Raw genomic sequence first — 13475 nt, forward strand, 5'->3', positions numbered from 1 at the left:
GACACAGACCTCAGCACAAGAAGGGTGGTGAGTAAATACACATACAGGTCCCTAGGAGTCAGCCTTGGTCCCCTTGCACATACACAGACTCACACACAAGCACTGTACACGGTACAACAGAAGGTCACCTAGAACACACAGAGCCAACACAGGAGGACTAACATCTACTGGATTGACTAGAGAGCCAATATAGCTGAGGGGGGATTAAAATTCTTATTTAGATCATTAGATCTCACACATACAGTCTGTATGCATTTAAAACTCCATAAAGCTACACGCATGTGCAGAATATACTATCATTACTTAGTGTTGCTATCTATAGCCATTGGGTGGCAATATATGTTCAAATATTATATGTAACCTTTTCCAGAATATACAATAATGAAATGCATTATACAGACAGACAAAAGACAATGTAAGCTGTTCACATGTTCAGTACATCAAAATTAAGAGATTTCTATATTAGTTTCTTCTCACAACAGAGTGCAAATCAGTTGCTTCTCCGCCTATTTCCAAGGTCAGTTACTTCATTCTGAAGTCCACTTAATTACATAACAAAAAACATAAAAAGAAATACATCATTACACACAAAAACCTTCATTCTAGTGATGTAAGTAGTCATAAATATGGAATGTGGAAAACAAAACAAAAACATGTGATCAAATTTATTTTAAAACAATACAAATAAAAAGTCCTTCATTACAGTTTTATAATGGAGAATATAATAAAAAATAATTTAATGAGCGCATGTTTGAATCCCCTGTTGTGAGTAGAAAGACCATGGGAGCTGGTGAGGAACACAAGGAGAAACAGAGGTGACTGGGGGGGGGGGGGTGGGTTCACATGCCATAGCCAAAGCCAGGCTGGGGGTGCTGGCTGTAGCCGGCCGGTGCTGTGTATCCGCCGTAGCCATAGGGTTGCTGGGGGGGCACAGCCACGTTGGTGCCCGAAGTGAGCATGAGTTGGGGCGTGCCTGAAACACAAGCACAGGGGATACACACGTGACCATATGCCCCAAGAAAATAACAGACAGAAAATAACAGAATAACAGACCATGTGGCCCAAGAAAATAACAGATCCAATAAACATAGCATACAGCTCCTACCATAAACAATAAACATAGCATACAGCTCCTACCATAAACAATAAACATAGCGTACAGCTCCTACCATAAACGATGGGCTGAGACTCTGTGGCCTGTTCCTCCTGTTTCCTCAGGGACTCGGAGGCATCAAGCTTGTCCACCTGTAAGAGGCAGAGAGGTGAGCATGTAGGACTCTGACACAGCCAGCAGGGGGAGCTCTGATGAGCAAGGCTGAGTCGCCATTATAACTGACCTCTGGGTTATTTCACTGGCTGACGGATGGGACCATTCCTGATAGGCAGAGATGAATAAATCAAGATTAAAATAGGCTGGCCGAGACGGGCCTTGCTACTAGGTGGGAGGGCTTTCTAGGCAGGAGCTACGACTATAGTAGGTGCTATTGGCTATACTACAGTACAGTACCAAGCTTGAATGACCATGACAGTCCAAGTGTAGGGAGTGTGACTTTGGATTAGACTAAGCAGACATAGAAACACAGCGTACAACAATGGTCCCACCATCCAGCCACCAGATGTATCTTTTTTTCAGGTGTTTGAACTGTATGTAGAGAACCAAACCCATTTAAACATGAACATGCTTCAGCTTTAGTCAATTAAATATGATTTAATATAATAATATTACAATAGATTAAAAAACATATCACAATACTACAGCTTCAGAAACGTACCCTATCATAAACTATTACAGAAATACACAATCAACTAGAAACTACAATCAAGAGAACAGGCTACAGGGATCAATTGATCATATTTACAATTATACAATTATAAACAACCATCTGCAAATAATATAATAATAATAATAATAATTTTATTATTTTGTCCTCTTGGTTAGTGAAGCAAGTCTGAGCATGATTTATAAAAGATCAAATTCACAGCATCAAGCAAGCAGAAAGAAACTCACCAGAAAAAAATTATTCAGAAATATTTGTCATGTAAAAGTAAATTTCTCTAAATCACAATACAGGGTTCAGTTCTCTACATACTTGCCGTCTACAACTACAGTAAGTTTGGTTAAGTAGGCTGTTTCAAGATCGATCAACAGACTGTAGTTCCATAGAAGGGAAAAGAAACATGCTGAAGCAGCAGTTTGGTTATTTCTCTGTTAAAAGTGCATGAGAGAGAGGCACAGAGCCACAGTGGAGGGAGTGAGAGGGTGGAGGGATGGTTTGTACGTCCAGAAGCAGGCACAGCCAACAACTATGTCTCCTAGTCTGTCCAAAGTGCTGCTAGTTCTATGGAAAGGATAAATGCATGCTTGACCTGGACAACATGGTCAATTCACACTATAGGTTTGTTGCAGGTTGCATCTCTCTCTCTCTCTCTCTCTTTCTGTCTCTCTCTCTCTCTCACACACACACACACACACACACACACACACACACTTGTCTGACATGGGGAATTAGCCTCCTGTGTTTGTGTGTGAAGTCTTTCTAATCTCTGATCTCTTGGATAAGAGCTCAGATGTGCCAGAGTTAACCTGTAGCGGGGCGTCCGGTGTCCTGGTGTCATTTTACGCACACATTTTCAGGTCGGTTCAAGGCGGTTGCATATTTTAAAAAATATATAACATTTTAAGTCATTTTTTCTGAGTTGGGTTGTCCCACTCACATTTCATTTTATTGGACAGATATAGTAAAGACAGACAGGAAAGTAAGGAGAGAGGACATGTCAGCAGGGCATGGGCCAGACTCGAACCCATGCCAACATGGGCACATGTGTGCACTGTAGACAGCGGTGCCAGACCACTGGACCACCACAGGCCACGGTTGCATATTTTCTGACTTATATATCTTCTTCACTACTTTTGTTTTCCCCTTTGCTTCTGGGTTTGGATATCGTGTCTGGACATGTGTGTGTGTGTGCGTGTGTGTGTGCGTGTGTCTGTGTGTGCATGTGCGCGTGTGTCTGTGTGTGTCTATGTGTGTGTGTGTGTGTGTGTGTGCGCTTTCATGTATGTATGTACTTTTTTTTACAGTCTAGCCTGGGGAGCTGTGACCAAGGTCTCTTTTACAAGGGAGCCATGCAAACAGAAGAGTAGATCATGGAGAGAGACACGGACAGTACAAACACGCAGACAATGAAGACAGTAACAGCCATGTCACAGTCAGAAACAGACAAAACACAGACAGCAAGACAAGACACAGAGTGAAAAGAGGACAGATGGAGAGAGAACAGAAGTGGGTTGATAGTACAGGCATATACAATATGACCTCAGACAAATTGCAACAGAAACTCTTTCAACTGTCCTAGTCTCATGGATATGTCCTTCATAACATATCAAAAGTCTTAAGAAATCCAAGTGGTGGAAAGTATTGAAAAATACTGAAACTGGTGATGCCACAATTTCCCCTTGACGCCCATGTTAAATAATGTTTTTATGCATGTCTTCTTGTCTGATGTCCACACAAAGTGTTCAATACTGTCCACAATCACCCAGAAACATGAGTTTTACATGAGACATGGAGTTGGATGCAGTACTATATGTGTGTAAAAGGAAATTCTTAACCCATAGATGCATACAGGTAAGTGGGTCAAGAGGAACCAGTGGGTTCGTTTTCTTGCAATATATTCGTAATGAAAGGTTTTTATAATTTCATATTCCAGGTATTCCTAAAAATATATATCAGACCATCTAACCCTAACCCATTAAAAAAAAAAGATTGACCTTTTACACTTTTTAAGTATTTTTTGTATTATGAATGAATGAATGAATGAATGAATGGACTTTATTGTCATTGCTACAGTACAGGTACCAAACAACGAAATTTAGGAGGGGTGGCTCCCCTGGTGTTAGGAAAGGGAAAAAAAAAAACTTTTAGAAAAAGAATAAAATCACAAGAAGGTAAGGAGCTGGTTTACATAAATAAAGGCTATGTACACAATCCACTGTACTATACTGCACAGATAGTCAACTAGGGTTGTCATATTGCACAAAAGTATTTTTTCACGTTATTTAAAGTGTCACAGTTTGCAGGCTTGAAATGTACATGTTTGTGCCTCAGCACTAGCTGCCATACAATCCGTCCAGACTGTCCTGGGCCCAGAACTTAGGCCTTTGCTGTGTTCAGGGCCTTGACGGCCCTGTGGTAGAAGCAGTTCTTCAGTCTGTTTGTCTTAGCGGCCGGGGTCCTGTACCTCCTTTTCGAGGGCAGCCTGATAAAGTGTACGTGCCCAGGGTGGGTCGGGTCCCTGGAGATCTTGGAGGCCTTCCTGAGACAGCGTGTGTTGTACAGCTCTTCCAGAGAGGGGAGGGGGGCGCCGGTGATCTTCTGTGCTGTTCTCACGACTCTCTGTAGCGCGTTTCTCTCCGCTGTTGTGCAGCTGTAGAACCAGTTGCAGATGCCGTAGGTGAGGATGCTCTCCACTGCGCCGCGGTAGAAGGCCACCAGTATCTCCTGCTTGTTGTGTTCTTTCCTGAGGCATCTCAGGGTGTATAGCCGCTGTTGTGCCCTCTTGATGGTGCCTTTTGTGTTGTCCTTCCAGGCCAGGTCATCCCACATGTGATGTCCCAGGAATCGGAGGGTTGAGACTCTCTCCACGCTCTCTCCGTCGATGAGCAGGGGCTGGATCTCGGACTTTTGAAGTCCTCCTGAAGTCTACGATGAATTCCTGGGTCTTTGACTTGTTTAGCAGCAGGTTGTTAACCTTGCACAGCTTGCTCAGTTGCTCTACCTCATCCCTGTACGCCGCCTCGTCCCCCCCCGAGATACATCCCACCACGGTGGTGTCGTCTGCAAACTTTACGATGTAGTTGCTGGGGTGGACGGGGGTGAAGTCGTGGGTGTAGAGGTTGTAGAGGATGGGGCTTAGCACGCAGCCCTGGGGGGACCCAGTGCTGAGGCTGAGGGCTGTGGAGGTGTGGGGGCCCACCCGCACCCTCGGGGGGCGGTCGGTCAGGAAGTCCTTGATCCACGCACATATAGAGTGTGATAGACCCAGGTCTAGTAGTTTGGTCACTAGCCTGTCTGGAAGGATGGTGTTGAAGGCGGAGCTGAAGTCCACGAAGAGCAGTCTCGCGTAGCTGTTTCCCCTCTCCAGGTGGGATAGAGTGGCGTGGAGAGTCGTCGCTATGGCGTCCTCTGTGGACCTGTGGGCTCTGTAGGCGAACTGGTATGGATCCAGGTTGGGCGGGAGGCGTGTGAGTATGTGGGCCCGGACTAGTTTCTCGAAGCACTTCATGATGATTGGTGTGAGTGCCACCGGGCGGTAGTCGTTTAGGCAGCTCACCGTGCTTTTCTTCGGGACTGGGATGATAGTTGAGGTTTTCAGGCAGGGTGGGACGGTGGCCTGGGACAGGGACTGGTTAAAGATGTTGGTGAAAACCCCGGCCAGCTGGTCGGCGCAGTCTCTCAGCACCCGTCCCAGGACGCCATCCGGGCCCGAGGCTTTCCTGGGGTCCACCGCCTTCAGTACGCGTCTCACCTCATGCTCTGTGAGGGTGAGGCTGCTGAGAGCTGGAGAGAGTGGTGTTTGTGTTGCGGTTACCTCCGTTCGCCCCTCGTCGAACCGGGCGTAGAAGGTGTTCAGCTTTCCCGCCAGCAGGGGGTCGTCCTCTGCGGCTGTGAGCCTGTTGGCTCTGAAGTTTGTCATCTGCTGAACCCCCTGCCACATCCGCCTGGAGTCGTTGCTCAGGAGGCATTCCTCAATCTTCTCTCTGTGCTCTGCCTTGGCCGCTTTGATGCCGCGCTTTAGGTTGGCCCTGATGGAGCTGTACAGCGGTGTGCTCTTCCCTGCGAAGAAGGCGTTGTCCCTCTCGTTGATCAGTTTTTGGACCTTCCCAGTCATCCATGGCTTCGTGTTGGGGTAGACCCGGACCCGTTTGTCCACGGTGACTGAGTTGGTGCAGTTCACTATGTGGTTCAGAACCGACGACGTGTACTGTTCCAGGTCCTCATGCTCATATTCCTGCCATAGGGTGTCATTTAGGCAGATCTGCAGTGGAGCGGACCCTTCTGGCCAGGTTCTGACAGTCTTAGTGGTGATGGGAGCACTTTTCCCCATTGTAGTGTATGCAGGAATCAGGAGGATTGACACATGGTCAGACATGCCTAGATGAGCTAGCGGACTAGCCTTGTAAGCACGTTTGATGTTGGTGTATACCTTATCCAGTGTTTTTTCTCCTCTCGTTGCACATTTCACATGCTGATAGAACTTGGGTAGTACTGCCTTCAGGTCGACATGATTAAAGTCCCCCGCTATGATGTGAATAGCCTGTGGATCAGTGCTTTGTTGGCTACTGATGACTTCATATAGTCGCGCCAATGCTACTCTGCTGTCTGCGCTAGGCGCTATATACACACATGTAATTAGCACCGCGTTAAACTCCCTAGGGAGGTATGTGGGTCGGCATTTAACAGTCAAGTATTCCAGGTCTGGGGAGCAGTGGCTACTTACAGTTTTCGTGTTTAAGCACCAGCTGTCCTTCGTAGATATAATGAGGCCGCCTCCGCGGGTCTTCTCACTAAGCAGCGTTCGGTCAGCGCGGTGCAGCGTTCGTCCCTCCAAGCTAACAGTAGCGTCCACAATGTTGTCATTTAGCCAGGTTTCGGTCAGAATAATCACACAGCTATCCCCTACGATGTTGTTTTTGGCCACCTGTAGTCTCAGTTCATCCATCTTGTTCGTCAGGCTGGTTTGTTTGGGCTGCGTCTCAATCTTGCTAGCAGGCCTCACCGGCGGCCTCGCCGTTTCCTACGGTCTCGCCGCCGGCGTTTCCGCCTCAGGGAGGGGACTGTGAACCAGGGCTCTCCCGGTAGCCTTGCGATGTCCTTGTCAATCCTGTATTGCTCCAGGAAATCCGCCGTAACTATCTTGTCGTTTTGCGTGCCGACTTCTAATAAGTCGAGCCTGCTGTAGGTACTATATACACAACTGTTCCCTATAAGTACTACAAAAAAAAAGTGAACATACAAATGTAATTAAAAACACAATGAAACACCAGTGTGGTAGCCCCCCGAGCTGCAGCGTCTAAGCGCGCGGCCATCTTGGACTTACTTATATTACTAGCCCAAGCTTCCATAAGAGGGTCAAAGATACCTGCATGCATCTGATCTGGATGAAGTTGCTGTCCTCTATGCACAGTTGATGGAGGGATCAGTGTCTGCAGAGAAGGCTTGCAATGCTGATGTGATACTCAGAATAAAGGAACAACTCAAAAGCAAAAGTGAATACTTAAAATCCTGTAGCAGGACAGCTGCCCTCTGGTTGCAGTACATGGATATGGTGGACATACTTCGCAAGTTTCTGAGAGCTGAACGTACTGGCAATTGGGCACTGCACCTTGAGGCAATATCAGAAATGCTTCCTTTCATGGCAGCATCATTTTTTGGTATTTAGCAGACACCTTATTCCAAAGCGACTTACAATCAATACATTTGACTAAGCAAATGAATCATCAATCCACCAGTGACCAGTCGTAGCAGGAAGAATAATCCAGCTCAGGTTGTTGTTTTTTATTTATATATCTGGAGAAACAGAGAAACAGTACAACGGGGTCAATAGAAGTTTTTAGGGGACACAGTAGAGGGGAAAAGCGGGTGTCTTCAGGAGACGCAGTTCTGGGGTGCAGTAGATGTCTCAGGAGGAGCAGTCTCAGGGTATGACTTCTCAGGGTATGATTCTCTGAAAGATGCATGCCTTGTATAATTGTAACGGCGAAGATTGTATCGTTTTTCAACAACTACCGTTTCAGTGCAGATGAGGCATAGCCTACAGGTTTTGCTTTACTAAATGTTGGCCAGATGAATGCGTACTTGTCAGTCCATTCCTCATTAAAACTGCGGTTTTCCACGTGAATTTTACGCTTCAGGTTGTCTGAGAGTGACATTTTGCATGATTGATAACTGAAAATGATTACAATGTGTAATAACAAAGTGAAGCCAAAATATCTTGATCGCCCCCTGGTGGCTGGCTGCAGTATAGGTGTCAGGAGTCTGTTAACACTGATAATAAGCCATTAATAACATACATTTGGAAAGAAAGTTAAAATATTAAACAATAATATGCTAATTATGCCTAAATAAAATAAATAAATATAAGTCCGGCCCCCTACAGTTATACATGCCATCTGTAGGCTAGTAGTAATATGTCCATAATATTTGTTTTTTGTTTTGTTTTTGTTCTAGGTGGCGTGCCGCGGTAGCAGCGTGAGACACGGTTGAGACGCGCGCCTGACGCTGCTGGGGTTGACGCGTGCGTGCAGCGCAGTAGTTTCCATGGAGACGCAACAACAACAAAACACCTTCGTGCAAACGTCCCACAGCCTACAATGATACAGGCGAAGGAACTGGTACCTGCTTCATACACCGGACTGCTGTTTCATAATACTATCTCGTATTATAATAATGGTGTTCTGTTGATCTTCTGTTCAATGTTTTAATTATTATGTCATGTTGGTTGGCGAGAGAGAACAATTTGAAAGACCATGGTAGCTAACGTTTTGAATCGTGGGACACACTTCTCTGACATTCGTTGCATCATTAGTAGCTAAGTGGAGGTTTGTACATGACTCATGTCCTGTCTCATGTCCTGTCTCGCCTCCAGACACGGAGTGCCTCTGGCTCTTCATCTAAACGAGGCTTGGGCAGCTCCCATCCACGCCGCTATCGCACCCATGCCCTCACCTCCCATGTGGATGAAAGTCTCTTTGGAACCCCAAAACAGGTGAGCCACAGGTCAGGTGGGTCATGGGAGGTTAATAGCAGAGTATGAATGAATGAATGAATGAATGGACTTTATTGTCATTGCTACAGTACAGGTACCAAACAACGAAATTTAGGAGGGGTGGCTCCCCTGGTGTTAGGAAAGGAAAAAAAAAAAAAAACTTTTAGAAAAAGAATAAAATCACAAGAAGGTAAGGAGCTGGTTTACATAAATAAAGGCTATGTACACAATCCACTGTACTATACTGCACAGATAGTCAACTAGGGTTGTCATATTGCACAATAGTATTTTTTCACGTTATTTAAAGTGTCACAGTTTGCAGGCTTGAAATGTACATGTTTGTGCCTCAGCACTACACCTCAAAGTAGGTGAGTATCAGAGAGATATGGTGGAAATTTATGTTGGATTTTTTTTCCCACCCAAGCTGTCAACCTGTGATGTGAAAGACTCTGAGAGAAGGGGCTGCTCATTACCCAGGGTCCAGCCCTGCTCTGCTACAAGTCAGAAGGCTCAGAAACCAGAGACAGTTCGCATTATTACCATGGACCTCATCCGTGACCTGAAGCAAGTATCCAGTTACTAACATGCACTGCAATTATCTGATGAACATTAAGAAAAGCCTATCCTAAAGTATTTGACTTGGCAAAAGCAGCATTGTAGCAGTAAACATGTACAACGACTTTACCAGTGGTCAAATACAAATTCAGAACAAATTTACTGTCATTTTGCCAGGATCTCAAGTAAGGATCCACCTGGTCTGTCCATAATCTTCCGGCCGACTGAGTTTAAGCGTATTGCATTAGCATCTCAAGTTCCAACCAAGGAAGAGAGGGACGCCATGTTGGGAGCCCAGAAGAAGGAAAGGGAAGACGCCATGGTGAGGAATGTTGCTCTGTGAGGGTGTGTGTGTGTGTGTGTGTGTGTGTGTGTGTGTGTGTGTGTGTGTGTGTGTGTGTGTGTGTGTTTGTGTGTGTGTGTGTGTGTGTGTGTGTGTGTGTTTGTGTTTGTATCTGTGTATATGTGTGTGTGTGTGTGTGTGTATCTGTGTATGTTTGTGTGTTCTGTTGCTCTTCTGCGAGCAACCCTTCATACATGACACAGCTGTATGACGAACTATGTCATATATCTGCTTCAACACCTACAACACAGATCTATGATCAGCTCAGCTTACCACAGTCCTGTCCTTAACAATTAGGTGTAGGCCTAAACTGACCTAAGTTTACTATGGTTAACTCTGGCTAGGATGCTGCTGAGGAGAGGAAGGCTAATATCCGTCAGGCCGACCTGTCGCGTCAGAAGAACCAGGGTCTGAGTGAGCTGGAGGCCGAGGCCAAGGACAAGGCTCAGTACCTGTTGGAGAGAGCCAACGCCATGAGGATGGAGCAGGAGGATGAAGTCAAGAAACTCAATGAGGTAGGAAATTAACTGGTCACTCTTTCACTTGTGTGGTTCATACCTCCTTTATAATATATATATATTTTAAATTACTTAACTAACACATTCCTGCAGTATCTTACCTACTCACTGACCATACTCTCCCACCTCTGTGTAAGCGTGTGTGTCCTATTGTCCATGTGGGTACCTTTCTGGTCCTCAGCTGATCCTAGGTGCCCAATGCCACGCAGTGCGTGATGCTCAGATACTGGAGAAGCAGCAGATCCTGACTGAGCTGCAAGAGGAGGAGACGCATCTGGATGCCATGATGGAGCTGGACCGCAGGAGAGCCCTGGAGGCCCAGGACCAGATCGTCGAGCAACGCAAACATCAGAGGATCCAGTGAGGCCTCGTTATGACACACACACACAGACGCGCACACACACACACACCAGACGTCAGTCTGTCTCTACCATACAACACCTCAACTCTTTCCTCTGTTTTGTGAGTGTCCAGGGGAAAGCAGCTGATTGTGAATCAGATGCAGGAGCGTCTGGAGGACCGGATGCTGCAGGATGAGGTGAAGGAGCAGGAGGGGCAGCAGATGCTGGAGAACCTAGAGAGGATGCAGGTGGAGGAGCTGGAGGTATTTTAGTGCAGCACAGCAATTCTATAATCATTCTGGAACAAACTAGTTGAAAACTCAGAGTGGTGTGTATGGACGTAGGCTGCGTGTGGTATATGCACTGTATGTCTGTGTGTGTGTGTGTGTGTGTGTGTGTGGCTGACTGATCAATCTGTGGTTGTGTGGGTACAGGCTTTGGAGAGGAAGAAGGAGGAGCAGCGGAGGCTGCAACTGGAGATCCTCCGCATCAATGAGGACAGCTTGCTGGCCAAGGAACACAAGAAGGAAGAGGAGAGACTGGCTAACCTCAGAGCCATGGAGTACACCCGCAAGAAAATGGTGAGAATACAGTACAAAATGTGTGTACTGTGTGGATCAGTGCAGTACCCCCCCCCCCCTCCAACACACACAAACCAATAGATTAGTCTTTGAGGTGGACAAAGACTCATTTCTGTATGACCTACAGGAGCGGGAGGCTGAGTATGAGGCTGAACAGACACGCATCAAGAGAGAGAAGGAGAAGGAGGTGGCCAGACTGAGAGCCCTGCAGGAGAGAGACAGAGACTTCAAAGCTGAGCAGGTTAGCATCAAGTTCACTTATTTATCCCCTTAACACACACAACCATAACAGCCATCCTGAACTCATTTTCAGCTCAAGACATTTTGCTTGCCCAGTTGCACCAAACCCTTTGTTCTATTAGCCAACACCTATTTCTTTTGTTGTGGCGACCAGGCAAACAAGTTGCTATTCTAGTATGATACCTAATTGGCTGTAGAGGACATGGAGACATTAACAGGGAGTGTTTCTATGTGACTGTCAGGATGAGCTTCGAGCCCGGAGGAACCAGGAGGCTGCAGAGAGGGAGTGGAGGAGAAAAGAGAAAGAGCAGCTCAAAAAGAAAGTAGAGGAGGAGGAGAGATTGAAGGCAGCGCGCTTGGAGCAGGTCACCCACAAAGAGCACCTCCTTTCCATTGAGGCCGGGCGAGAGAGGGCTGAATTTGAGAGGGTGTTGAGGTATGTCCGCAATGTCACACTTTCTTCGGAAGACAAACACTGCCTTTTGAGCTCGTAAGTAAATATTACACACAGTACTAACTATAGTTGTAACTATAGTTCCAAACAGTCTCTTTGCCCTGCTTCCTCTTCCACCAGAGCCCAGCAGGTGTCCATCTCTAAGGAGAAGGACAAGGAGGACAATCACAGGCAGAAGGTCCTTCGCCATGCGGACGGGATACGTCAGCAGGTGAGGGAGCGTGAGCTACAGGCCGTCACACAGCGCAGGGAGGTCTTCAAAGAGGGAGACCGTCTGGACGAAGAGGCCCGCCAGCGTCGCATACGCCTGGATGAGATCAAGGAGAAGAAGCTGAAGGAACTCAAGTTAGTGAATTGCAATAGAAAAGACAGAGCATTTACATTAAGCTTTCTACAGTGTGTAAACTACAGTAAGAGGCCATTTTCGATACGCCGAATCAATTCATGTTTACTCGTTTTTTCTTTCAGGGCTGCTGGACTTCCAGAAAAATACTGCAATGAAGTGGAGAGGAAGGTACATGCCTTACCTACTCTGGAACACTAGCATTATTAATGCAAATCCTAAACTTAAAAAAACAGGTGGGAAAAGTCCTAGATCCTACTTTTTGAAAAGAGAAACTGTCACTCTTTTTAACATTGACTAAAGCTACTAACAGTTGACTAAACAGAAAATCAATTGCACAGGCTGGAAACTAGTATAGCATAATCATTAGATCATTTCTGAATAAAGATGTCTGTATACATTGCACATTATGATTCATGAATGTTTTTGAAAAGTGTAAATGTAACTGTATGAATGTAAATGTAAATGTGTTCACCTGAACGTTCCAACTATTGATAGTACCAGATGACGAATTGTGGCTTAATATCTACTCATAATAAGTTACATTATCAAATCGTTTGTTTGTACAATTGTTGACTGTCCCTCACACTGATCCATTAAAAGTACCCAAGACCAACTGAACACAATTTTATTTAGACTATATTTATCTTTCAGCCAGGTCATAAAGGTCATGATCATAAAGAAAGTTATAATTTAACTAGTTTGATTGATTTGCTAATTAAAAGTAGTCAGTACATAGTACATGACATCAGCACACACAACTGGTGGATTTGTGAGGGGACAGATTTCTCATCTGTTATGATATTCCCTATGATGGTGATCAGAAGGTCATGAGTTAAAATCCCAACTGGACACTGAACACCACCACTAGTGTAGCCTGGGGTAACTTGGGAACGCCACTAGGGCATTTAGCCCTATTTCACTCCAGGGAGACTGTCCCTGTAATCTCTAGTAGTTGAGGATAAAACCATCTGCTAGATGGTTCAAATGTAAATGTAACAAGTATAAGTCAGTATAACCATGTCATGATGATTATATTTTGTTCAATCGTGATTCTGTTATGATCAGTATTATACTCATTTAGGATGTTATGTAGTAATGGTACAAATGAGTCAGCCAGTCACTATGGTGTCAGTTATATCCATCTCCTGGGCCCTGTTGTTCAAAACCTTTAATCTGGATCAGATCGAGCTAGCTGATTTCCCCTATACGGCTCGAAATCAACCAAATAGACCCTATATATATCCTAAATGATCCTGGATAGCAAAACAGAATCAGGATCATTCTGATCCAGATGAAACGTTTTGAACAACTGGGCCCTGGGTTCTATC

General features: G+C 45.5%; 2 protein-coding genes across 2 annotated transcripts; one reads left to right on the plus strand and one right to left on the minus strand.

Annotated features, from left to right (window-relative positions):
- Positions 1–839: 839 nt before the first annotated feature.
- On the minus strand, positions 840–6980 carry LOC308169047 (uncharacterized protein; the record flags this gene model as incomplete). The annotated part of the gene is made up of 3 exons (XM_080543682.1): positions 6502–6980; positions 1170–1245; positions 840–973 (listed from the first exon to the last, which is right to left on the minus strand). The coding sequence occupies exons 1-3, from the start codon at positions 6721–6723 to the stop codon at positions 840–842; spliced, it is 432 nt and encodes a 143-aa protein (XP_080399808.1). The 5' UTR covers positions 6724–6980.
- Positions 6981–8374: 1394 nt separating this feature from the next.
- Positions 8375–12345, plus strand: LOC308169048 (cilia- and flagella-associated protein 45-like; the record flags this gene model as incomplete). Its single annotated transcript, XM_080543683.1, has 12 exons — positions 8375–8395; positions 8650–8769; positions 9194–9337; positions 9515–9646; positions 10012–10182; positions 10367–10545; positions 10660–10789; positions 10961–11107; positions 11235–11348; positions 11590–11783; positions 11922–12146; positions 12270–12345. 12 exons carry the CDS (start codon positions 8375–8377, stop codon positions 12343–12345), a joined length of 1653 nt encoding a protein of 550 aa, XP_080399809.1.
- Positions 12346–13475: the final 1130 nt, after the last annotated feature.

The sequence above is a fragment of the Nansenia antarctica genome (genome assembly GCF_963989245.1).
Source record: "Nansenia antarctica genome assembly, chromosome: 12".
Lineage (NCBI taxonomy): Eukaryota > Metazoa > Chordata > Actinopteri > Argentiniformes > Microstomatidae > Nansenia > Nansenia antarctica.